General features: G+C 44.1%; 1 protein-coding gene across 4 annotated transcripts in view; it reads right to left on the bottom strand.

Annotated features, from left to right (window-relative positions):
* Nucleotides 1–24734, bottom strand: part of LOC115458128 (C-reactive protein-like) — a 34150-nt gene that overhangs the window by 7267 nt on the left and 2149 nt on the right. For all 4 annotated transcript variants that reach the window (XM_030187978.1, XM_030187980.1, XM_030187977.1 and 1 more), the window contains one exon: nucleotides 14589–14664. In XM_030187978.1, the coding sequence (XP_030043838.1) occupies nucleotides 14589–14652 (64 nt within the window). In that variant the 5' untranslated portion in view covers nucleotides 14653–14664. The remainder of the gene's footprint in view (nucleotides 1–14588; nucleotides 14665–24734) is intronic.

The raw sequence follows: 24734 nt of genomic DNA, 5'->3' as shown, positions 1-24734 counted from the left end.
AGAGCTAAGCAGAGCTTCCCCATAGACTTAACGAGCACACAGCTCTGGTGTCTGTTTCTGTGGTATCTGTTTCAGTATCTGCAGCAGTGATTAAAAAAAAAAAAAAAAAAAGAGACAGGAACGGAAAGAAAGACTCGGAGAATTTTAGTCGCTCTTCAGGAGTCTTTTAAGATCTCTTTTCGCGGGTGTGTAGTTGGCTAATCGCTAAATTTTGTTATTTGTTTTTGGCACGAACCGTTCCGGCGCGTGCATGCGCGTCTCCGCGATGTCGGAGAAATTGAAGCGCTGCGCTGTCTGTCAGCGGCGGGGGGTTTCATCCGCCGGTTCTTGTAAATATTGTTCCTCTCTGACTTCGGGTCCGCTTTTCCCAGGGCCGAGCTCCTCTCCGTCACGGTCTATTTCTGTGGTACCGGAGGATTCGGGCACGCGTCAGGACGCTGTTCCCTCGGATTTGGCGCGAACGGCGGCCATTTTGAATCCGGCTACGGAGACGTCTTCGCGGTCGCAGCCTGCGATTTTACCTATATCAAATGTTGATGATTTGAATTCCTCAGCTCTGGTACAATCTGGGCCCGCTCAGGCAGGGGGTTTTCCTCCTGAGTTTGTGCTTCAGATGTACCAGGTGTTTTTGATGCACAAAGGTGATGCAGGGATGGGGGCAGGAGATACTACCAGTCCTGCTCCTCCTCCCTCTAAGAAATCGAGGGAAGCTGATTTGCATGGGATTTTTTGGGATCAGGAGATGCCCTATTTAGAGGAGGAGGAGGATCTGATGGACAATGCCTCCTTTGATCCTGATTTTGCTTCCTCTGATCCTGAGGCTGCTTCTTTTGTCCAGGGGGATGACCCTTCTGTAGCTAGAGTTTTTCACAGAGATGATTTGCAGGAGCTTATTGCTATGGTCTCCTCTACTTTGAATTTTGACAATCTTCCTCCAGTTCCTCAGACCCGTAAGGTAGACTTTTTGATCAAGGGGTCTAGATCCGCAGCTAAAACATTTCCCATGCATCAGGACATCTGGGATGTCATTAAAGCGCAATGGGAGATCCCAGATGCGGCTTTTCGTCCGACTAGATCTATGTCTCGTCTTTATCAGATTCCAGAAGCAGATAAAGCTATGCTTAAGGTCCCGGTGGTGGATGCAGTGGTGTCAGCAGTGGCTAAGCGCAATACGGTGCCCATGGATGGAGGCACGGCGCTGCGGGATGTCCAGGATAGAAGGCTAGATTCTCTGCTTAAGTCAGGTTTTGACGTTTCTTCATTGGCAGTACAGGCTGCCATTTGTGGCTCTTTGGTGGCTAGAGCCTGCTTTAGATGGGCAGAGAGAGTCTTGGACAGGACGTCGAATGATCTGCAAGCTATCGATTTGGAGATAGCTCGAATTGAGACGGGGGCAGCTTTTCTATCTGCTGCGAGCATCTTCTAAGTCCTTGGCTCTGGGGGTCGCTGCTTGCCGGTCTTTGTGGTTGAAGGGTTGGTCGGCGGATGCGGCCTCCAAGTCAAAGTTGAGCAAGTTTCCCTTTAAAGGTTCTTTCTTGTTTGGAGAAGAATTAGATAAGCTGGTTAATTCCTTAGGGGATGCCAAAGTTCCTCGTCTACCACAGGATAGGCCTCGTCTAGCCAACCGAGGGTCTTTTTCTGGTAGGAGTTCAGTGAGAGGCTTCCGTAGATTTTCAGCTGGTCGCGGTTATCAGCCTCCTAGGACTCGTTTTGGCAATAGGACTCAGTCCTTTCGGGGTCCTCGCAGAGGAGCAGGGTTTTCCAATCCAGGTTTTCGAGCCCAGAGTCGTTCTTCCCAATGAAGGTGCGAGGGCCTCTCCTCTGGTTCCTGTCAGAGCTCGTCTCTCTCAGTTCTATCAGAGGTGGGCCCACATCACTTCGGATCAGTGGGTCCTGGAGATTATTCGAGACGGTTATGCCTTAGAGTTCGCAAGGCCTATTTCAGACGCTTTTCTGGTGTCTCCCTGTCGCTCTCCTCTCAAGGCGAGGGCGGTTCGGGACACTCTACGAAGGCTTTTAGATCTGCAGGCTATCTGTCCAGTTCCTCCTGCGGAGTACGGGCTAGGCCGCTATTCCATTTATTTTGTAGTTCCCAAGAAGGAAGACTCTTTTCGTCCTATTTTAGATCTCAAGGCGGTCAATCGAGTGCTCAGGGTCTCAAGTTTTCGTATGGAGACTCTTCGCTCAGTCATAGTCGCGGTGCGCCAGGGAGAATACTTGACAGCCTTGGATCTCACAGAGGCCTACTTGCATATCCCTATTCGGCCGGCCCACCACAGGTTCTTGCGCTTTGCAATTCTGGGGCGGCATTACCAGTTTCGCGCCCTGCCTTTCGGTCTTGCGACGGCCCCGCGCATTTTTACCAAGGTCATGGTCGTGCTGGCCGCGGCTCTCAGGAAGGAAGGTATTCTCGTTTATCCATACCTGGACGACTGGTTAATCAGAGCAAAGTCTTATCAGGAGAGTTGCCGAGTCACAGACCAGGTGATGCGGTTCTTACAGTCTCTAGGTTGGGTAATAAATGTACCCAAGAGTCGGTTAATTCCTTCTCAGTCTCTGGAGTATCTAGGGATCGTTTTCGATACGGCTCGGGGCCGTGTCTTTCTGCCACAGGGCAGGATTGTAAAGCTCCGGTCTCAGATTCAGAACTTACTTCGTCAGCACCGTCCTTCAGCGCGGGATTATCTTCAGGTCCTCGGTTCCATGGCAGCCACAATAGAGGTAGTTCCCTGGGCCAGGCTGCACATGCGTCCTCTTCAGTGGTCCCTTCTGTCCCGGTGGTCCTCTCAGAGGGATTCGATACAGATGCGGTTACCTCTTCGCAACAGGGAGCGCAGCTCTCTGTTCTGGTGGCTGAGGATGAAGAATCTCACTGTAGGAATGCCTTTAGAACCTCCTCGTTGGATACAGTTAACGATGGATGCCAGTCTGCGAGGCTGGGGAGCGCATTGCCTAAGCAAATGGACCCAGGGGCTCTGGTCTCAGCTGGAAGCAGTTCAGTCCATCAACTTTCTAGAGACCAGGGCGATCAGGCTAGCGCTGCAGCATTTCAGTTCTCTACTGGCAGGCAAGGCAGTACGAGTCCTGTCAGACAATGCCTCGGCAGTGGCGTATATCAACCGCCAGGGAGGAACGAGGTGTCGCCTCTTGTGTCGGGAGGCGGAGAGTCTGCTAGCCTGGGCGGAAGTTCATCTGTCAGCCATCTCAGCATCGCATGTAGCAGGAGTGGAGAACGTTCAAGCCGATTTTTTCAGTCACACTCTCGACCCGGGAGAATGGGCTCTCAGCGATCAGGCGTTTCAGCTGATAGTGGACCGCTGGGGCACTCCAGTTCTGGATCTTTTTGCCACCAGTCTCAACTCAAAGGTCTCTCGATTCTTCAGTCGCCGAAAGGATGCAAGGGCAGAAGGAGTAGACGCTCTCTTACAGCACTGGCCCTCGGGCCTTCTTTACGCGTTTCCTCCGTGGCCGCTGATAGGTCGTCTCCTACAGAGGATAGAGGAACACGGGGGACCGGTAGTTCTGGTGGCACCAGACTGGCCTCGACGGCCTTGGTACGCGGATCTACAACGTCTGTTGGTGGCGTCTCCCCTTCCACTTCACAAGACTTTACTGGAGCAAGGGCCAGTTCCGCATCCAGATCCGGCTCGATTTTGTCTTACGGCTTGGCTCTTGAACGAGCCCGTCTAGCTAAGCGGGGTTTTTCAGCGACAGTGATTTCCACCATGCTTCGGTGTCGGCGGCGTTCCACCTCTCTCAACTATATTCGCACTTGGAGAATTTTTGAGGCCTGGTGTGCGGAGTTTGGTATTCTTCCTTTTTGGGCGTCCGTAGCTCAGATGTTAGATTTCCTGCAGAGAGGATTTGATAAAGGGCTGTCGCTTTCTTCTCTTAAGGTGCAGGCAGCAGCTCTTTCCTGCTTCAGAGGTAGGATTCGGGGTAAGTCTTGGACTAGTCTTCCCGATGTGGTCCGTTTTTTGAGGGGTGTCAGTCTTCTTCGCCCTCCAGTCAGATCATTTTTCCCATCGTGGGATCTTAACCTGGTTCTTACCACGCTGACAAAACCCCCATTTGAACCTTTGCGATCGTGTTCTTTGAAGGATTTGACGCTTAAGACAGTGTTTTTGGTGGCTATTGCCTCTGCGCGACGAGTTTCAGAGTTGCAAGCTTTTTCATGTAGATCTCCTTTTCTGGAATTTTCTAAGGAGCGAGTGGTTCTTCGTCCGGTTCCTTCCTTTTTGCCTAAGGTTGTGTCCCGTTTCCATCTGGCCCAGTCAGTTTTTCTTCCTGTTCTGGGGTCAGCCACAGGGAATCAGGAGCAGAGACAGTTGCATACTCTGGATGTTAGGAGAGTGCTTAAAAGGTATCTCGCTGTTACGGAGGAGTTTTGTCGCACGGACCGTCTTTTTCTTCTGGTGGCTGGTCATCGTAAGGGGTTGTCGGCTTCCAAGCCCACATTGTCTAGGTGGATCAAAGAAATGATAGCGTCAGCCTACCTTTTGGCAGGTAAACCAGTCCCGGACTCTGTTAAAGCTCATTCAACTAGAGGGCAGGCAGCGTCCTGGGCCGAGTGCTCTTTGGTTCCACCGGTGGAGATCTGTAAGGCAGCAACTTGGTCTTCTCTCCATTCCTTTTCTAAACATTACAGGCTTGATGTTCAGTGTCGACAGGAGGCGGTCTTTGCGTCACGGGTACTTTCAGCGGGCTTGCTGGGGTCCCTCCCGTAGGACTACTGCTTTGTTACGTCCCATCAGTCCAATCCTGGGCCGGTCCGGAGGGATGCTAAGGAAGGAGAAATTAGACCTTACCTGCTAATTTGCTTTCCTTTAATCCCTCCGGACCGGCCCAGGCCCCTCCCTTGGGCTATCTTTCTGTCTGTATTTGGATGTTCAGTTTATTTGTTTGCAGAGCTGTTTTTTTTGCTGGTTACATATATGTTTGAAAATATAAATGATGATTAAAAAAAAAAAAAATTAAGAGAAATCATTGCTCCCCTTTTCAGGCCATACCGCTGCCCTGGTAAGGGTACGTGGTGAGCCTTTTCAGTTAGGCCATACCGCTGCCCTGGTACGGGTACGTGGTGAGCCAATGCAGTCAGGCCATACCGCTGCTCTGGTTAGAGTATGTGGTGAGCCATTACAGTTCGGCCATACCGATTCTCTGGTTAGGGTTTTCGGTGAGCCATGATGATAAGGCCATACCGCTGCTCTGGTGAGAGTTGTCAGTGAGCCTTTGTTAGAGCACGTTTCCAATATGTGCTCCCTGGTTGCTTGAATTCCTCGGGGCACAGACTGTCTTCTTCCCTTTTTTCTGCTTTGTTAATCAAATACTGAGGCTAGGGTCACATGACCAGGGCTCCTATTGGCTCGCTAGAGTCAGAGTTTTTTTCTCAGTCTCCCAACCTGCTGGAAGGCGTGCACAACCCATCAGTCCAATCCTGGGCCGGTCCGGAGGGATTAAAGGAAAGCAAATTAGCAGGTAAGGTCTAATTTCTCCTTTGCCGTACTCTGAGACACTTATTGTAAAGATTTCATTTTCTTGTCTGATATATCTTTCTCTCTTTTACTGCACTCCTTCACCTACCGCAAACCAGTGGTGCCTTTGTAACCAGGCTTTGGCAGATGCCAAGATCAAATATCCCAATATCCTGATTTTGGGGGACTTTATCCCCGGGATTTAATACATTGTGCCTCGATTTCCACTTGTAAATTGAAACATATTCCAAAACAATGTGCATAACTTAATTAGTTAACAGCTAATCAGCACTGAAAACTGGATGTTAACAAGCAAAATTTATGTGCGTTACTTGCTAAGCGTATTCTGTAACGTGGTGCATGTAAATTCTAAGTCGCATAGTTGAAAAGTGGGTGTGTAATGGGCAGGTTGTGGGCATTTGTAAAATCTATGCACGTTGTTATAGAATACACCCACTCCACGCATAATTTAGGCATCGGGATTTACACCCAGGTTTTAGTTGGCATAATTGACCATGAAATTTGGTCACGTGGAGCAGCACTCAATGTATTGTTAATAATAATAAACATGCTGCATAAATATAATGAGAAACAGTTGAACAGTATAAAGTTCCTATGGTCAGTGAAGTGCAAGTATTAAGGCAAAAGAGATATGAGTCACAAACCTGTGAAAACAATAAGGGAGTCATAGAAACAACCTTGAGCAGCCTGGTGTGAAACAGAGACAGGGAGTCTGTGTAAGGGTAACAGAAGGAATGTTGCTTGCAGACATTTGTAGATAAGAAATGTGAGAACAAGCTTCAAAGAAAAGGGTTGCTGACGTGCACATTGGGTGCAGTATGAATGTAAGTGTATTTAAACTGAGGAGAAGATATGTATCTTAAGCAAAGCAAAGCAAACATATATCTCTGTATTACTGCTGAGCAAACATATATCTCTGTATTATTGCTAAAAATATATTGTGTAAGTATACTTTGCTTCCAGCGTGATGTTCTCATGCTGCCTCTGTCCAACGGAGGACAGTTGAAAAAATAAAAATCTTTTGATTATTCTTCTTTATAATAGGTGTCAGTTTCTTTGTTTACACACATATAAGGTGTAAATAAACAGTATTCTACAACATAAGCCTAAATTAAAATGTACTTTACAAAATATGCTTTGATTTCAACGCAGAGATCGAGGTGCAATACATAGAATCTAGCCCTACATGTCCACGTTGATGTCCCCTCCCACCTGAAAGTGTCTCCTTTCCTTTCTTTTCTTTTGGATCTTGATTTTCATCAGTGGGTGTCGCTCCCATCCATCAAGCAGGTCATACCATGGATTTGGTTCTGACCCACTTCAGTTCATCTCCTTGCTTGTCAAACTTTCTGACCACTCTGGTTTCTTGGTCTAACCACTTTGTTGTTCATTTTGATCTGACCACCGCATTCATTGGATACGTTTTGTCCATGAACATATTGTACCAAATGCATTCAAATTGTAGACCCACATATAATGCAGTCACCCCTGCTTGTTTGTATAAAACTTGGCATTAGTGGTCTATTCTCCTACAAAGACTTCCTCCCTTTCTCAACCAAGCTTTCCTTTGTCTACCTACTGTCATTTCCTGATTATTCTTACTATCTCTGTCCTGATGGGCCAGCTAGGGTGTGACCTTTCTCTCCAATCAAGGACTGCTCTTTGTGACCACCTCTGCTGCCTTCCATAATTTTCAAATAGGAACTGTTTCTTTTCTTTTTGAGAATTCTTCACAAATCTTAGCAGTTGAAGTAGATAGTTTATTGACCTTTTCAAATCATGTTAAACAGATTGTACAGCCAAAGAAAGGAGTGGTGTAGCCAGCAGGGCTCTTCCGTAAAGAAACAGCAGGATGAAGAATATAATGAATAAAACCTTTGTTCATCAGGACCCTGAAGAATAAAGGTTTTATTCATTATATTCCTCGTCCTGCTGTTTCTTTATGGAAGAGCCCTGCTGGTCACACTACTCCTTTCTTTGGCTTTTGTTGATGCAGTGGACTACGGTCCTCCAGACTGTACAAAAATCTTTCTTTACAATATGTAAAGAGTAATTCTTTTCGAAAAGATTTACGGAAAGAACCAAAACACAAAGTCCACACTTACTGTTCACTAATGCATCATACATTCACCTCTGAACTCTCATTCCCGTATTATCACATCATTCATACCTTACTCACAGAAAGATATATACCATATGTCTTCATGCCTTTTTATCGCCCTCTAAGCTCCCATTGTTTCCTTCCAAAGTTTCAATGTTTGTGCTCCATTGTTACATTCCTTAACGACACCTCAATTGTTTCGCATAATTCTGCACAATGTAATCCATAACCAATCTGTAATTTCCAACATTTAACTCATATTGTAAGCCACACTGAACCTGCAAAAAGGTGGGAAAATGTGGGATACAAATGCAATAAATAAATAAATAATTCGAAATTTTTTTTGGATTTGCTGAATTTAAAGATTGCTGGTTCAAGCATTAGTTCTAAGCAGATTGGATTCTTGTAATATTGTATGTGTTGGCTGTCTATGAAAATTTGGGAGTAGAATATAATTGGTACAGAATACTGCAGCACATCTTATATTTTAAGTTTCTAGATTTGAATTTGCTACTCCACTTCTTAGGAAGCTTTACTGGCTTCCGATTGAAGCCAGGGATCAGTTTAAACTTTACTCTTTTGTTTACAAAGTGTTAACTGGGTTAGCCCCTTTTTATCTTACTGATTGGACAAATTTGTTTTGTTCTAATTCCTCTTATTCTATGCGTAAATTGATGTTGCAACAGTTTCCTTCAATCAAACAGCTTAGATATAAATCTGTATTCAATTCTTCTTTATATTATCAGGCTGTAGTACGTTGGCATCTTCTGTCTCTGTAAATTCACACTCTCTCGAATTACTTAACCTTTCAGAAATCGATAAAAGTGTGGCTATTTGAGGAGTTTGAGTTTAATTTTGTTTTATTTTTGAAATTTATTGTAGTTCCTGGAAAGTTTTGATCCAGTCTTCTTTATGTAATCCACAACGAACTGGTCAGGTGTTTTGCAGAATAGAAGTACTGTATAGTATAGTACAGTATCTTTCTCTTTCTCCTGGATGTGTGGGTGTTCTTTTCAACCCCTCTGGCCCATAAGATCACAGCAAATGCCCTGCTATACGCCACCCTCCCCCACCCCCGGGCAGCAAACTTGTTGGAGTGGAAAAGTAGCCTAGTGGTCAGTGCAGCGGACTTTGATCCTGGAGAACTGTGTTTAATTACCACTGCAGCTCATTGTGACTCTAGGCAAGTTACTTAACCCTCCATTGCCTCGGGTACAAAATAAGTTCCCGTATATACTATTGTCTATAATTTTAGCCATAAGCTATAAAGTTTTACTTCAGGCACTATTTCCCATCCCCCATCTCTCTTTTCCTGTCAGCCACATGAAGGAATTTCTGGCTGGTCACATGCTCTGATGGTGAAAATGTTGCTAAGGCAACTGGCAACTAAGACACCTGGTATATCTTGTTACAAATGTAATTTACTGAAAGCAAGAATGGCAAGGACACCAATTGCAAGCTTCCAGCACATATGAAAGCCCCAATTATAAGTCTCCAGTTTATCTGAAATCTCCGACACAATAACTACTGGTATGGCTATCCTAACCTCTTGGGCCAATGCCTTCAAGATGAAATTAAACAAAGAGAAAACTCAGTTCCTAATTCTCTCATCTCATTACTCCCCACCCCTCCCGACTACTCTTAGCATCCCAGACGTTAAGCTCTCCATATCTGACAACCTAAAAATCCTTGGAGTGATGATTGACAACCATTTATCTTTCGAAAATCATGTCAAATCCATCACAAAGAAAATGTTTAACATGATGTGGATGCTAAAACGAGTGAAATCATATCTTCCCCTGGACACCTTCCGGAACCTAGTACAGTCCACGGTATTGACCCATGTAGACCACTGCAACAGTGTCTTCACTGGATGTAAGACCCAAATCCTGAAGAAACTTCAGACTTCCCAGAACACTGCGGCCAGACTTATCTTTGGCAAATCCAAATTCGATAGCGCAACATCTCTTCGAGAGAAGCTTCACTGGCTCCCCATCAGGGAAAGAATAACCTTCAAAGTACATACAATGATTCATAAGATCATACACGGAGAATCCCTTAATTACATGAGTAACCTTATCGACCTCCCTGTCAGAAACATCTCAGTGTTTTCACGTACTTATCTTAATTTACACCTTCCCACTTGCAAAGGAATCAAATACAGAACCATCTATGCATCCAGCTTTTCCTTTCTGGGCAGCCAGCTTTGGAACGCATTACCAAGATCCATCAGAGCAATTAATCACTATCTTCCTTTTAGGAAAATGTTGAAAACCCATCTCTTCAAGCAAGCTTACCCAAACGACCCGGCCTAACTCATATACATCACTCTTGTTATGACAAAATCTATATGAGGAGTGGCCTAGTGGTTAGGGTGGTGGACTTTGGTCCTGGGGAACTGAGGAACTGAGTTCAATTCCTACCTCAGGCACAGGCAGCTCCTTGTGACTCTGGGCAAGTCTCTTAATCCTCCATTGCCCCATGTAAGCCGCATTGAGCCTTCCATGAGTGGGAAAGCGCGGGGTACAAATGTAACAAAAAAAAAAAATCTTCACCATGTCACCCTAACTACTCCATACTCTCCCAGTCCTCCTTCCTACACCTTACCTCTTTATCTTATCTTCATTACTCCTTCCCATGTTAACTCTCACATTCTCAGAGCCGTCTATTTCTATGTTACATTACAGTTTGTATTATTCTCCTTACTGACTCTAACAATTGTATTTTGTTTATTATGTAAGTCGCATTCTACCTCCTTTTGTGGGAAAGTGTGGGGTATAAATGTAATAAATAAATAAATATGCAGCACCTATGATTGGTCCAGGGTAGAGGAGAGGTGGATGCTCACCACAGACAATAAAACCATGCTGCAGACAAAGGAACTCTGAAAAACTAGGCATGCTTGGAGAGAGAGTTTCAGATCCGTCCAATGGCCTATGGTTTTTCCCGAAGGGGTTTGCTCTCCCCACTTCATAGAAACTAATTCTCTATATCTAAGAATCTTTCTTTCTTTCTTTCTCTTTGTTCTGTGACCTTTGTATGAGGAACAAACTCTCCTTCCTTCTTTTTCTCTTCTTTATATAATTAGTCTAATTACTTATAATTACCAGAGGTACTGATGTTAGATTTTGTAAGTTTTGTTATAACTTTACAACTGATATCTGATGCTGTGATGGTGAGTGAGTAATTAAAGACTTTTAATTCTCTCTAATTCCTGTACATTTTTTTCTATAATCTTTTATAACATTTCATAAGTTCTTTAGAGAATGGCATCCAAACGCAGCCTAGTACACTATTGAGCTCATTTTCAAAAGAGAAGGATGCCCATCTTTCAACATAAATCAGAAGATGGGCGTCCTCACAGGCTCGTCCAAATCAGTATAATTGAAAGCCAGTTTTGGACGTCCCCAACTGCCTTCCGTCGCAGGGACGGCCAAAGTTCAAGGGGGCGTATTGGAGGAGTAGCGAAGGCGGGACTTGGGTGTGCCTAACATTAGGATGTCCTCGACCCATAATCGAAAGAAACAAGGACGTCCCTGATGAATACTTGGACAACTTTACCTGGTCATGATTTTCTTACGGCCAAGGCACAAAAAGGTGCCCGAAATGACCAGATGACCACCAGAGAGAATCGGGGATGACCTCCCCTTACTCCCCCAGTGGTCACTAACCCCCTCCCACCCTCAAAAAACATCTTTAAAAATATGTTGTGCCAGCCTCTATGCTAGACTCAGATGTCATACTCAGGTCCCTGGAGCAGTTTTAGTGGGTGCAGTGCACTTCAGGCAGGTGGACCCAGACCAATTCCCCCCCCCCCTACCTGTTACGTTTGTGGAGGAAACAGCGAGCCCTCCAAAACCCACCACAACCCACTGTACCCACATCTAGGTGCCCCCCTTCACCTGTAAGGGCTATGGTAGTGGTTACATTTGTACCCCACATTTTCCCATCTATTTGCAGGCTCAATGTGGCTTTCATAGAGCCGTGGGGTGAAAGCCTCGTCCAGTTATGAACAAATATAGAGTGCTGTTATTAAATGAAATAGATATGTACAGACAAATTAGGAAACAGAGTAAGGTTATGTAAAGTTCATTAAGTTCGTATCACATTTGGGTCTATTTGAGTTGTTGGATTCAGGTATTTAAGTTGGATCATTAGGATATGCTTTTTTGAACAGGAAAGTCTAGTGATTTCCGGATAGTGAGGTAGTCGTACAAAATTTTCACAGCCTTTGGGAGTGCACTTCAGAGTTGTGTACTTATATATGAAAAGCTGGATCCATGAACTGATTTGTATTTGAGTCCTTTACAACTAGGGTGGCGGAGATTTAAAAAGGAACGTGATGATCTGATTGAGTTTCTCGTCGGTAGGTCTATGAGGTCAGACATATATCCTGGGGCATCACCGTAAATAATTTTATGAACTAGGGTACAAATTTTAAAAGTAACACGCTCTCTGATTGGTAGCCAATGTAATTTTTCACGAAGGGGTGTGGCCCTGTCGAATCATGGTCTTCCAAATACAAGTCTGGCTGCAGTATTTTGAGCCATTTGAAGCTTCTTTATAAGATTTTCTTTGCATCCGGCATAAATTCCGTTAGAGTAGTCGGCATGGCTGAGGACCATTGATTTTATCAGATTGCAAAATATAGCTCTCGGGAAGAACGGTTTCACTCTTTTAAGTTTCCACATTGAGAGGAACATTTTCTTGATTGTAGAATTAACTTGGTTCTCGAATGTGAGGTTCCTGTCAATAATAACACTGAGGATTTTCAAATTATCTGAGATAGGGAGAGTGTAGTCTGAGGTAGTTAGGTTCAAGGGAATATTTAAGTTGTAGCGGGATGAAAGGATGAGGCAATGAGTTTTATCTTCATTTAATTTGAGCTTGAATGCTTTTGCCCATGAGTTCATGGTATGCAAGCCAAGGTTAATTTTGTTGGTGATTTCTGACAGATCATGTTTGAAGGGGATGAATATTGTAACATCGTCTGCATAGATGAAAGGGTTGAGGCCCTGAGTGGATAAGGCCTTGGCTAGTGGAGTCATCATTAGGTTGAAAAGGGTTAGTGATAATGGCGATCCTTGAGGTACTCCGCAATCTGTTTTCCATGGGGGTGATAAATTTAAATTTGATTTCACTTGATAAGATCGGTTGGTAAGGAAACCCTTAATCCAATTGATTACATTACCACCAATCCCGAAGTAATCCAGGAGTCTTGGAGGCATATTTTCTATGGAACTTTGGAAGGCTACGGGCTTTGAAAATGAGCCCCTCTTAGTAATATATTATGATCAACCATATCAAATGCACTAGACATATCGAATTGGAGAAGTACATTTTTGCCAATTGCTATTTCCTGCCTAAATCTGGCTAGAAGGGTGATTAACACTGTTTCAGTGCTATGATGGGGGCAAAATCCTGATTGTGATTCATGTAATATAGAGAATTTATCTATGTAATTGGCAAGCTATTTGGTTACCATACTTTCCATCAACTTAACTACTAATGGAATAGAAGCTACAGGGCGGTAGTTGGTGATATCACTTGGGTTTTTTTTTTCTTCGTATCTTTTGGAATTGGGGTACGTAGGATGTTGCCATTTCCTTTAGAGAAAAGACCTAGTTAAAGCATGAAATTCACGTAGGAAGTGAGATCTGCAATAAACAATCAGGTGCGAATTTTAATAAATAACTGGGACAGGTGTCTAGGGTGCAATGAGTATTGTATTGACTGCACTGGTAATTGAATCAGTATTGAGGAGAGCAAAATTTAACTAGACTCGATCCGCTGGGTGTTCTCCTGAGGATGGATCTAGACCAGTAATGAAGTTTTCAAAATTGATAGTGCTCTGAGGAAGGTTATTTCGTAGTTTAACAATTTTTTCATTAAAGTATTTGGCGAGTTCATCTGCAGATGGGATGTCAGACTTAGTTGTGGTGACCGAGGTAGTATCCAGAAGTTTATGTACAATTTGGAATATTTTCTTTGTGGCTTTAAGATCTGGACCTAGTTTGGTTTTATAATAGGTCCTTTTGGCTTGTCTTATTGCATATTTATACTTCCTTTGAACTTGTTTCCATGAATTAAGTGTTTTATCATCTTTCTTTTTTGTCCATGCTCGTTCAAACTTACTGGTTTGTTTTTTTAATTTTTTCAGATCGTCATTAAACCATGGAACAGGTTTAAGTCTATATGAAGTTCTTGTGCGTAAGAGTGCTATTATGTCTAGTATGTTTCTGCATTTTATATCCCATTCAGAAAGGAAGTTTAAGGAGTTCGTCTGAGTTGACCATCCGTTATGGTATATCTGTTGCCAAAATGAGATGGGATCAATATGGCCCCTGGTAGTATAGGTTGTTTGTTCTTGGGTATGAAATAAACCCTTATTGCGCCATAAAAGAGATAAGTATAATTTATAGGGTCGGACCAAGGAATTTCTGTCCATTTGGAATCTGATATAATCACGTTTTGGTCAACAGACAGTTTATACGATAGTAAGTCAAGTGTGTGTCCTTTAATATGAGTTGGATTCATGCTCGGCCATTTAAGATCACATGAGTTAAGGAATTCCATGCATTCCTGTGCATCTGTAGAATTCAGGTCTTCAAGGTGGAGGTTGATGTCACCTAAAATCAGTATATTAGAGTTGGTAGTACAAGTATTTGAAATTAAGTCCATGAAGTTTGACTGACTTTCATTCCAGTTCCCTGGAGGTCTATAGAACAAGACACAGGTCAGATGGTCAGACAGGGATTTGCTATGGATCCTAATTGATGCAATCTCTAAATGAGTTGTCATGGACTCAGCAATGGTGACAGTAGTAAGTGGGATTGGTGAATTAAAGCTATCCCACCACCTCGTTTTCCTTCCTAGTCCAATGAGTGATTTTATATCCTGGGGGGCATAGATCAAGGATGATGGGATCCTTTTGATCATGGATCCAAGTTTCACTTATAATGTGTTTGGGGCTCTCAGTGACAAATACCCACCTGTAGAGGTCATGGTTCCTGAGATCATCATAAAGAAGAGACAACACAACGAGATTCTCTCCATCTTCTCTGAGTCCTATTGGAAGAAGACAAATAATTAGATGTTAAGATGGGGAAGGATATCAGTCTTCACAAGCAGGAATATGGAAGTTCCAGCAGAAGATCTTTTTTTGTTTGTTTTTATTTGAACATTTTATTCAAATTTTAAACAAAGCATTCAAGTTTAAACATAAAGGGGGAATTCAGTAAATGGCGGCCAATGTTAGGCACCGGGAAGATCTGCATCCTTTGCAGAATAGTAGATTAGCACAGATCTCATGCCTATCTTTGGGTGCGAGCACTTTCACCTACACCTGGTGTAAATGCTGGCACGCAACTAGAGGCAGCTGGACAAGTAAATGACCCTATTCTATAACACTGCATCTATATTCTGGGCAAGTAACTTAACCCTCCATTGCCTACCGCATTGAGCCTGCCATGAATGGGAAAGCGCGGGGTACAAATGTAACAAAAATAAATATTCAGTCCAATCCTGCTCTAGATAGTTATGCAGGCCCCAGCTGAATATCGGCCAGGACCAGCATAACTTTATTTTTTAGCCCCCGCGATCCCCCTTCCAACTCCCAAAAAAGGTCCCGTCCCCCCAGAACACCACCCCAACTCCCAAAGTCTGGCTAGCCCCCCCCCCCCCCGAAACTCCCTTTACTCCCTAGAGGTTCAGTGGGGGTGATGGGGACAGGAGCGAAGTATTTGAGTGAGCTTTGCTTCTGCTCCCACTGGACCACCAGGGAACTATGGCTACCCAGACCAGGGGAGGTTGGGGATGTTACAAAGGGAGGGAGCTTCTGCATGGTGCAGTCTGGGGGGGGGGGGGGGGGGAGGGAAGCTTGTTTAGGGGCTGGGAGAAAGATCATAAGGGCTAAAAAGTTACACAGGTGCTGACACTGGCATAGCTAAGCGGGCTGAATTAGGACAGCTTTTGCGCTGTCCTAAATTCGCCCACTTAGCTATGCAGGTGCCAGCACTTAATATTGTCAGTACCCACATAACTGCCAGCTCCTCTCAAAGCTGCCCCCTGTACCACCCTTAACCTGCCCATTTTTTTTTAATGGGCAGTAAGAGCTGATAGCGGCACTGCCTGGTTATGTGCTGCTAAATATTGGTGGTTGGTCAGCCAGGAATTGATTACAGAGGGCCGGAGGCTCTCCTACCCATTTAAATCACTTTGAATATTGGGCCCTAGGATTTGTTGATAGGCATTAATCATACTGAGCAATTAAAGACTTTTTAATTGTAATTTATATACATATGGTTTACTTTACATACTCAATTGCTTACCCCCCCCTGTTTACTAAGCTGCGATAGCGGCTGGTTGTGTGCTAATCAGTGGCGTAGCAGGGGGGGCTGCCACCCGGGGCGGGGCGGTTCGCCGTTGCACCCCCCCCCCCCCCGGGTGCAGCACGGTGACCCCCCCCCCCGACCAGCTCCCGCACCCTACCTTTAAAAGGAATATCGGAATCCGAGGCGCAGCGCCTGCCCTGCACATAAAAGAAATGTGGACCATCGGGCCTTCCCTCGCTCTATCTGTCCCCCCCGCCGCTGACGCAACTTCCTATTTCCGCAAGGGTGGGACAGACAGAGCGAGAGAAGGCCCGACGGTCCACATTTCTTTATGTGCAGGGCAGACGCGAGGCGCTGTGCCTCGCCTCGGATTCCGATATTCTTTTTAAAGGTAGGGTGTGGGAGCTGGTCGGGGGGGGTGTCGATGCGCCGAGGGGGGGAGCTGGCAGGGAGCACCCCCCCCCCCTGAGCTGACACCCGGGGCAGACCGCCCCTCCCGCCCACCTTGGTACGCCACTGGTGCTAATGCTGACACAGCCCATTCACTATGAAAAATCTAGAGTGATTTTTCTTTGATAGAACAGCAATGATAGCATTATTCTTTATGCAGAGAAATCTTTGTTCAATTTGTTCTGGTTTCTCCCAGTGAAGACAGCCCGATATTCAACCAGTAGCGATCAGCGCTTTCCTGTCGCCGTCATTATCCATGGAAATTCAATGCTCTGGCACTGAATTTCCAGGTATATGGAGTCAGTGAAAACATAGCCGTTAAGGATAAAGAAGGATAAAGAACATAAAGATTTTATTTAATGCAGGCGTTCACCAAAACACAGCTGTGTTGGGTCATCAATAAATTATTAATGTGAGTGTGGATCCAGTGACATCATTATCCCCACTTTTGCTCAGTGTAGAGTATCGGCACTTTTTTCTAATTTCCAAGAATCATTTCTAGGGCAATCAAAACTAATATATTGAAAAGATAGTGCTTGTCTTTTGTTAAATTAAGCTCTGGGTGAATAGATCTAAAGAATAAAGATTACAGCACTAATTAAAAACTGGGCTAGAAATCCTAATATATCTTGAATGGATTTCCATATTTGTATCCAAATGAGTTTAATAGCGCCCTCAAATTTATCACAATACTAACATTTGTTCCTTTTCTTCATTGGTGTCCATATTGCTCTGTGTATTAAGAAATACAGGGATTGCATTATACTGGATTGAGCTGGTCCGATTATTTTATTTCTGAATTGTGTCCAATTAATTTCAGCTATTTCCATTTCTAAATTTTTAAACCAAACATCCTGAATGCCTTTTTTCCAAGGAGGAGGAAATATTTTTTCACTTAATGAACTTTTTGCCAAGTATATGATATCAGCAGTTAGTGTATCTGGGTTTCAAAAAGGTTTGGACAAGTTCTTGGAGGAAAAGTCCATAGTCTGTTATTGAGACAGACATGAGGAAGCCACTGCTTGTCTCTGGGATCAGGAGCATGAATCGTGTTACTATTTGGGATTCTGTCGACTATTTGTGACCTGAATTGGCCACTGTTGGAAGCAGGATACTGGGCTAGATGGACCATTGGTCTGACCCGTTATGGCTATTCTTATGTTCTTATGTACTTCTTCATGGAAAGGATGGAGAATTCATGGAATGGCCTCCCGGTGGAAGTGGTGAAGGTGAAAACAGTATATGAATTCAAGGGAGCTTTGGACAAGCATATAGGATCTCTAAGGGAGTGATAAGGAGAGAAGATGGGATGGATGGGCAGACTGGATAGGACATGTGTTTTTTATCTGCCTATATTTGTCAATATTTCTATGTTTCATGTGTACACCTCCCCACCCCCACCCCCCCTTGCAGTTGTGTGCTTAGCGACTTATTCATGCCGGTTACAGAACATCGCGTAGCACTTTTGCGCATAACTTTGAATTATTCATGCCATACACCTGCTGGAATTCTGTGATGTATGCACGCTTTTGGCACCTAAATTTAGGCATATATATGAAGACTAGTCATTTGTCATGCAAAACAATTATCAGCTTAGCCGGTGGTGGGAGGCAGGGCTGGTGGTTGGGAGGTGGGGATAGTGCTGGGCAGACTTATACGGTCTGTGCCAGAGCCGGTGGTGAGAGGCGGGGCTGGTAGTTGGGAGGTGGGGATAGTGCTGGGCAGACTTATACGGTCTGTGCCCTGAAAAAGACAGGTACAAATCAAGGTAAGGTACACACAAAAAATGGCACATGTGAGTTTATCTTGGGCAGACTGGGTGGACCATGCAGGTCTTTTTCTGCCATCATCTACTATGTTACTATTCAGCTTATAATCGAAAGTGATCGCCAGCCATCTTCCGACACAAATCGGGAGATGGCCGGCGATTTCTTAAAAGCGGCGAAATCGGTATAATCGAAAGCGGCATTTTTGACAGCATCGCCGCTTTCCCGTCGCTTCGCCGGCGAAAGTTCAAGGGGGCGACATGGGCGGGCATGGGTGTGGCTACCAGATGGCCAGCTTTCACTGATAATGGAAAAAAAAGCGGCGTTAAGCCGTATTTCACCGGGTTTACTTGGTCCTTTTATTTTCACGACCAAGCCTCAAAAAGGTGCCCCAACTGACCAGATGACCACTGGAGGGAATGGGGGATGACCTCCCCATACTCCCCCAGTGGTCACCAACCCCCTTCCATACTAAAAAAAATAAAACTAAAAACCTTTTTTGCCAGCCTGTATGCCAGCCTCAAATGCCGTACCCACCTCCATGACAGCAGAATGTGTTGTATCCTCCGACAGCCTTTCCCTGGTTGCGATGTGGCTCTCGGGTGACTGTGACACTTTTCTGTTAGGTGCCCTGCAGAATCACATTAGCAATGCATTGTGGTGGATGTAGGGTACTGGGCTGTATTCCCATGGTGCTTTCCCCCCTTGCTAACTGGGGTCAGAGCGTGCCCTGTTTTGTTTCCTGTTGTAGTCCATGTGGTAGTGGCCATTTTTGTAAGCCAGTTTTAGTTCCCTTTCCTGTGTTACCCACATTAGAGAACGTAGTTCTTATCTTGAATGGTGCTGAAAGAGGGCATTGTACACCATTGTGCCAGCTATGACCTACTGCTAATCTTAGTACCAGGGGACTCTTTGCCAGTGGGGCACAACCTCTGATCTGCAGTTACCTGTGAGTAAACGTGGTTATTTCAAGAAAGGACTTTTTCAGAGAGATTAGTCTTCAGGTGTGAACTGGTGTGCCAAAGTTATACAGCAGCAATAAGTCCTAGAGGCTGTATGCAGGTCCCTGGAGCAATTTTAGTGGGTGCAGTACATTTGTGGGTAGTGGGTTTGGGGGGCTCAGCTCCCAAAGTAAGGGAGCTATGCATGTGGAAGCTTTTCTGAAGTCCACCGCAGTGACCCCTAGGGTGGCTGGTTGGTGTCCTGGCATGTCAGGGGGGCCAGTGCACTAAAAGTGCTGGCTCCTCCAACGGCCAAATGCCTTGAATTTGGCCGGGGTTTGAGATGGCAGACATAACTTTCCATTATCGTTAAAAAACGAAGCCGGCCATCTCAAACTCCAGCCAGATCCAAGGCATTTGGCTGGCCGGAACCGTATTGTCGAAACAAAAGATGGCCAGCCATCTTTTTCGAAAATACGGGTCTGACCAGCTGTTTGCGGCGCCGCCAAAATACATCGCCGGCCATGTATTTCGCCGGCGACGTTCAATTATGACCCTCTATGTTACTATGTTATGTTACTATGTTAATAACATCAAATCATTAGAAAAAACACAGAAAATAAGAGAGAATGTGCTCAAAACTGTCCCCCTCTTTCTGCAAATTACATGGAGGAACTGTTTATCATCACTGCACATGAAAAAACCTTTTACTTCCAATAAAAAAAGTGCAAAGTTTCCAAAACTATGGGGGTCTTTTACTAAAGATTAGCTCGAGCTATCTGCAGCAAGGTCCATAGGAATAAAATGGGCCCTGCTGCAGATAACAAAATAAATCATTTACTTATATGTTGCAAAATGTCTGCAGAATTAGGAGAGACAGCTATAACATATGATATGAGCACTGGAATGTCATAATTGTGCCTCCTGATTGTGCAGACGTTTTGCACAGATAAGTATGTTATTTATCTTGTTTGCATAGTTTTGGAGACTTTGCACTTGTTTGGAAGTAAAAGGTTTTTTCATGCGCAGTGATGGTAAACAGTTCCATCACACTATTTGCATAGAGAGGGGGATTTTTTTTTTTTGTTTCTTTGCTTTTTCCTATTATTTGTTGCATTTGTATCTCACATTTTCCCACCTATTTGCAGGCTCAATGTGGCTTACATAGTACCGTAAAGGCGTTCGCCAATTCCGGTATAAACAGTTACACAGTGGTGTTATGGTAGAATAAGGTTCATGTGGAACAAACATAATTAGGGAATCGCAGGGGCGTAGCTAGACAACAGATTTTAGGTGGGCCTAGGCAAGAAGTGGGTGGGCACCAAGTATTCTCCCCCTCCTTCACCACCAAAAAAAATCTCAGCTGGTGGGAAAACTCTTCTTTCCCCCTTGGCAGTCTGCAGCAGGCATGCACTGAAAACTGAGCATGTGCAGGTTCCGGTATCATAGAGAGTAGCATTTGCATTACCATCAGGGGGAAGTCTTCAGTTGGCGGAACTTGGGATCCCCAGCAGTTACCTCTAATCATGTGCTACTGTTGGATGGGCCCCGGCCCACCTGTGGCTATGCCACTGGGGAATCGTATAGAGGAAGAGTTAAGTTATATCCATTACGTTCTTTGGTTTCGTAGTGTTGCAGGGTTCAGGTATTTAAGTAGGGTCGGTAGGGTATGCCTTTTGAACAAGTAGGTTTTTAGTGATTTCCGGAAGTTTAGGTGGTTATAGGTTGTTTTTCACGGCTTTTGGTAGTGCGTTCCATAGTTGTGTGCATATGTAGGAAAAGCTGGATGCATAAGTTGATTTGTATTTGAGTCCTTTGCAGCTTGGGTAGTGGAGGGTTAGATATGTTCGTGTTGATCCAGTTGTATTTCTGATTGGTAGGTCGATGAGCTCTGTCATGTATCCCGGGGCCTCGCCGCAGATAATCTTATGAACCAGGGTGCAGATTTTGAAGGCAGTACGTTCTTTGATTGGGAGCCAGTGCAATTTTTCATGCAGGGGTTTGGCGCTTTCAAATCGCGTTTTTCCAAATATAAGCCTGGCTGCCACGTTTTGAGTGGTCTGAAGTTTCTTTATGAGTTGTTCTTTGCATCCCGCATAAATTCCATTGCAGTAATCTAGGTGGCTTAGTACCATTGATTGTATCAGGTTCCAAAATGTTTCCCTTGGGAAGAATGGTTTCACGCGTTTGAGTTTCCACATTGAGTGGAACATTTTCTTTTTTATTTATTTATTTATTTATTTATTTAAATTTTCCAATATATCACCACATAAAGTGAATATACAACCGGCATTATTTAACATTAGGAAACAAAAATAAGTATATATCTTTACAGCCCATTTGTCCACAAGTTAAAGAAATTTGATTCCAAGATTAAGGAAATTAAAAAAGAAAAAAAAAATACAAAAATTAATAATCAATAGATGCTTCCTCTGGTTCAGACCCCAGCCTGCTAAATTAGGGAAGGCTTACTATATTCACATCAACTCTTGCATCAATAAACTCTTTCAACTGTTTTGGATCTACAAACTGAAAATGTTTACCCTCAAGCATCACATTACAAAAACAAGGAAATCGCAAAACAAAATTTGCTCCCAATGCCACCACCCTGGGGCGAAGTTCCAAAAAGGCCCTTCGTCTCATCTGTGTAGGCCGTGAGAGATCTGGAAAGATACGGACCTTTGAGCCCAAAAACAGATTTTCTAAGTGTCTCGACGAAAGCCGTACTACGGCATTCCTATCAGGCTCCAACGCGAAAGTGGCAAGCAGAGTTAACCTCTGAGTAACTATTTCTAATGAGCTTTCTAGGAATGAGGTAAGATTCACTCCCTCCCCTATTACGGGGGGGGGGGGGAGGGGGGGGGGTTCCCACCTCCACTCCAGTACTCCCAATGTAATAAGCCCGTGTAATGGGAGGGAGTGAGTCCTTGTCCATTCCCAGGATGTCCACCAAATATTTTTTAACCATCTCCAAAGGAGAAATTAACGGCGATTTGGGAAAATTAAGAAACCTAAGGTTAAGCCTTTTAGTCTGATTTTCAAGGTATTCAAGTCGTTTAGGTAGGAAATTATTGTCTTTAACCAAAGCTGTTTCTATAGATCCCATTTCTTGAATTTTGATATCCACACGTTCCAATTTCTGGGTTTGCTGTGCAGTCACTTGTGCTTGAAGCAGGGCAGCCTCAGAAAGAACTTCAATATCAGAAGAATTCTGCTTTAAAGTAATTTGCATAGAGGTTTGGCTATTGTAAACCATATCCCATAGTGACTCCAGCGTCACAATTGCTGGTCTAATCACTCCACTAGCCACAGGAGGAGATTGAGGTAGACTATCAGCCCGAGCTAACTTGGAAACAATAGCTTGAGGCAATACCTTTGAAGCCTGTTGTAGTAATGCTTCCCGAAGTTGAGAATCTATCTCCGTTGCTGCAGTCACACCCTCAGACAGGACCAGCTGAGCCACTTCGGCATCTGTCTCTGTTTGAACAGCCAGCAACTCTCTTCCAGGCTGGGGAGGTGCAATTCGCTCCTCAGGGTTCAAGGAAGCCCCGTTTCCACTCTCAATCGACTCCGAAGGGCCAAGAGCTGCAGTGGGGGTCGAAGTTCCCTGAGGACCCGGTTGCTGCCTGGGAAATTGCAGGGTTGTTTGTTTCATCGTCGAGGAGGTCACAGGAACTGAGGGAAATTCCTTTACCTTCCCCCTCTGCTTCCCCATGGTTAACGAGGCTACAGAGGCACCGAGAGAAACTCACAAACACAGCAGCCTCCAGGAGCAAACACAGGTGCGTCTATTCACAGCGCCATCTTGGAAAAACGAGTGGAACATTTTCTTAGTTGTGGATTTCACGTACATTTGTATCCCACCTTTTCCCACTTATTAGTAGGCTCAAAGTGGCTTACATAGTTCCGGAGAGGTGGTTACAGACTCCAGCGAAAAACAAATACAGTGTAGGGGTACAATTACAATGACAAATACAGTAAAGAAGTATCATTAAATAGGTTGGGGTGTTTCAGATAAAATGTCATAATGATCATGTGTCGGGGTTAAGTTACTGTCAGTTCCTGATAACTTGCCATATTTCAATATTCAGTAATTATATCAGTTCTGTGGGGTATGCCTTCTTGAACAGGGGAGTTTTTAGGGTTTTTTTTCGGAATTCTAGATGATTATTCATAGATTTCAGGCGTTTTGGTAGTGGATTCCAGAGCTGTGTGCATATGTAAGAGAAACTTGACGAATGTTGATTTATAGTTCAGGCTTTTACAACTTGGGAAGTGAAGAGTCAAGTATATTCTGACTGATTCAATTGTGTTTCTAATTGGTAAGTCGATTAGTTCAGTCATATAGCTCGGAGCTAGACCATGTATTATTCTGTGAACAAAGGTACAAATCTTGAAAGCGATATCTTGAAAGTGATAAGTTCCTTGATAGAAAGCCAGTGTAGATTTTCCTGGAGGGGTTTTGCGCTTTCAAATTTAGATTTTCCATATATAAGCCTGGCTGCCGTATTCTGAGCGGTCTGTAGTTTCCTAAGGATTTGATCTTTGCAACCCACAATTATTCCATTGCAATAATCGACATGTGTTAGTACCATTGTTTGAATCATGTTGCGAAAAGTTTCCCTCGGGAAGAATTGTCTCTACCTGTTTTCAAATCTATGCTGAAAACCCACCTTTCTCTCTGTGTCAGGTGTTCAGCGCTGCGTGCGTCTGGTAGTGCTATACAAATGCTAATAATAATAATAATAACAATTGGAGCAGCTAGACAACTGTAGAGGTCTGAATCAGAGATTTTTACATTTTCCTGAGAATTTTGCTAGCAGGCCCCTTCCCCCGTGGCATTTGTAAAAGAAGATCCTCCAGGGGATTAAGATCCCTAAGAAAATCCCTCTTTCTCGTTTGCAAATAATGATGGATTTGGAGGACTGAGATAATTCAAGGTGCCCTTTCACATTTCTGAATTAGCTCCTCTTGGGACATGAACTCCTCCTGTGTCACAAAATTTCAAATTCTTTGGCCACTCCTCGCGTAAACTATTCAAGAAATATTTAATACTGGTGTTGCAGTTTCCTGAGAATGGAAACCCCTCCGGAAGGAGTGGGGTAGTTTGTTTATTTTTTAAATTATTTTTAATTTTTATACACTGCCTTCAAGCTATTGAAGCAGTATAAATTCAGGTACAGTAGATATTTTTCTGTCCCTGTTTAGCTTACTAAGGTGTATTAGCATTTTTAGCACACGCTAAAAACACTAGCACGCCTACAGTGTGGCTTAGTAAACAGGGCCCTGAGTTTGTACCTGAGGCAATAGAGGGTTAAGTGACTTTCTCAAGATCATAGGAAGCTGCAGTGAAATTTGAACTAGGCTCCCCTGGCTCGTAGCTCACTGCTCTACCACTGGGCTACTTCTCCACTCCTGTGGAAGATTATGAGGCTGGGTCACCGCCAGCTTTATTGGAACAATTTTCCTAGTGACATTTGTTCTTTCCCAAGATGTGCAATCAATCATGAAACTGTACTTCTGTTGATCTCAAACTTTACTTCTGGGTCAGAGAAGCAGGGTGTTTCCTGTTAGAAAGCAAAGGCAGCTGAGGAAAAAATTATTCCTTTCTACTCACCATTTTCGATATAGTAACATAGTAGGTGATG

The sequence above is a fragment of the Microcaecilia unicolor genome, chromosome 14, assembly GCF_901765095.1.
Source record: "Microcaecilia unicolor chromosome 14, aMicUni1.1, whole genome shotgun sequence".
In the NCBI taxonomy this organism is placed as follows: Eukaryota; Metazoa; Chordata; class Amphibia; order Gymnophiona; family Siphonopidae; genus Microcaecilia; species Microcaecilia unicolor.
Note: the sequence above shows the minus strand (reverse complement) of the source record. Positions and strands in the feature narration are given on the sequence as shown.